At 43.9% G+C, this 1,473-nt stretch overlaps 1 protein-coding gene across 1 annotated transcript in view; it reads left to right on the top strand.

Moving 5' to 3' along the window:
- Nucleotides 1-1,473, top strand: part of LOC119593646 — an 8,799-nt gene that overhangs the window by 6,386 nt on the left and 940 nt on the right. The window contains exons 3-4 of the mRNA XM_037942598.1: nt 255-406; nt 1,264-1,471. Coding sequence (XP_037798526.1) covers nt 255-406; nt 1,264-1,471 — 360 coding nt within the window. The remainder of the gene's footprint in view (nt 1-254; nt 407-1,263; nt 1,472-1,473) is intronic.

Below are 1,473 nucleotides of genomic sequence, written 5' to 3'. Positions count from 1 at the left end.
AAGTGAAACAGACAAATACACAAAGATTTTAGGTATGTACTGTATTTAATTATATATCATAGAGCGGCATAGGGAAAGAAATTGCATGCTTAAGGTTATATATTTATACATTCATCAAATTGAATGTTATATGTTTGAACATATAAGATGAATGCAACAGACACGAACTTTCTACTAAATCAGTATCGGAGATATATGCATGAGTTTATCTCTTTATCTGTGAACGTATCATTAACAGAAGCATCTTTTCTCAGTCAGGTGTGGGAGCAGCGCGAGGCCCTGGCGTACCTCGGCCGCGTAATGCCCCTTGTGCCCGTGCCCTTCCAGCACATGGTCCATCTGGTGACGCTCTGTGGGACCTTCACGCCCTACCAACCGCAGCCGATCGCCGCCCAACAGACTCCGGGTACGTAGTCGCTTGTGAGCGCTTTGTGTATTGTGGTCGTAGGTTAACTGTATGGACAATTGTTATGTAATACTGTTGTCTCTGTACGCTTTGTGTGGTTTAGGGGAGGTAAAAGGCAGTTGTTATGTGATACTGTTGTATCAATACAGATACTCCTGGTCTCTGCGTGCTTTGTATAGTGAGAATTTAGGGAAGGTATAGGGGCAGTTGTTTTATAACGTATGCAATCACATTCGAAACTGGTCACACTCGTTCCGAATTCCGTCCTTAACACGTAGGTAATCTCATATATTCTGAGACATTTCGGATATCGTTTCCGGTGGTAGTCCACCTATTCCGGATGACACAAGAACCTCTTCGTTACAGGTTTCCAAAGTATCTCTGAATATGAGCAAACGTTTCCCTTTTTTTCTGAGGGTTTCTAAGCTTCGTTTACGTCAGAACTTTTTGTGACTGTACATGCTGTTGCACTACTGACTTTTTTCCGAACTTTGCATTGGTAAGATGTGGATTCTGCACATCTTGTTTACTGTGATGTTAGGACAAGTATATTGTAGTTGCTGTGATTACAATCGCAGATAGAAGTCTTGAACCATGAATGAAGCTCTCGAGGCCGTATAAACCATGCATTTGACTATCGATAAGTCTGACAAAAATCAGTCTTATGAATAACAGATACATCATGTACTTCATAGCTTTATGATTACTTAAATCTGTATAGTATCACATATGCCAATGCCATGAACAAATACCACCATGATATTAGAACCAAACGTATTACACCTCTACCTCCATTACACAGTAAACCAAATATCCAAACACTGCACCACTATCTGCACAAGTGCCATTTCTTCCAGCCAACAAATTATGGTGGCTGGACATGTCGGCACTGCAGGGCATCCTCCCAGGGACGCTGTGGTGCGGGATGGGCGACCAGGCGGCCACCTACCACCAGCTGGGTCCTCGTCGACAGCTGGATTCCTGCTGCCGAGCGCACGACCACTGCCCCATCAAGCTCAGGCCCATGATGACCCGCTATGGGCTGACGAATTACGGGTTCAAGACCA

This window comes from Penaeus monodon, chromosome 32, assembly GCF_015228065.2.
Source record: "Penaeus monodon isolate SGIC_2016 chromosome 32, NSTDA_Pmon_1, whole genome shotgun sequence".
Lineage (NCBI taxonomy): Eukaryota > Metazoa > Arthropoda > Malacostraca > Decapoda > Penaeidae > Penaeus > Penaeus monodon.
The sequence above is the reverse complement of the archived record's forward strand: the minus strand, read 5'-3'. Positions and strand labels throughout refer to the sequence as shown.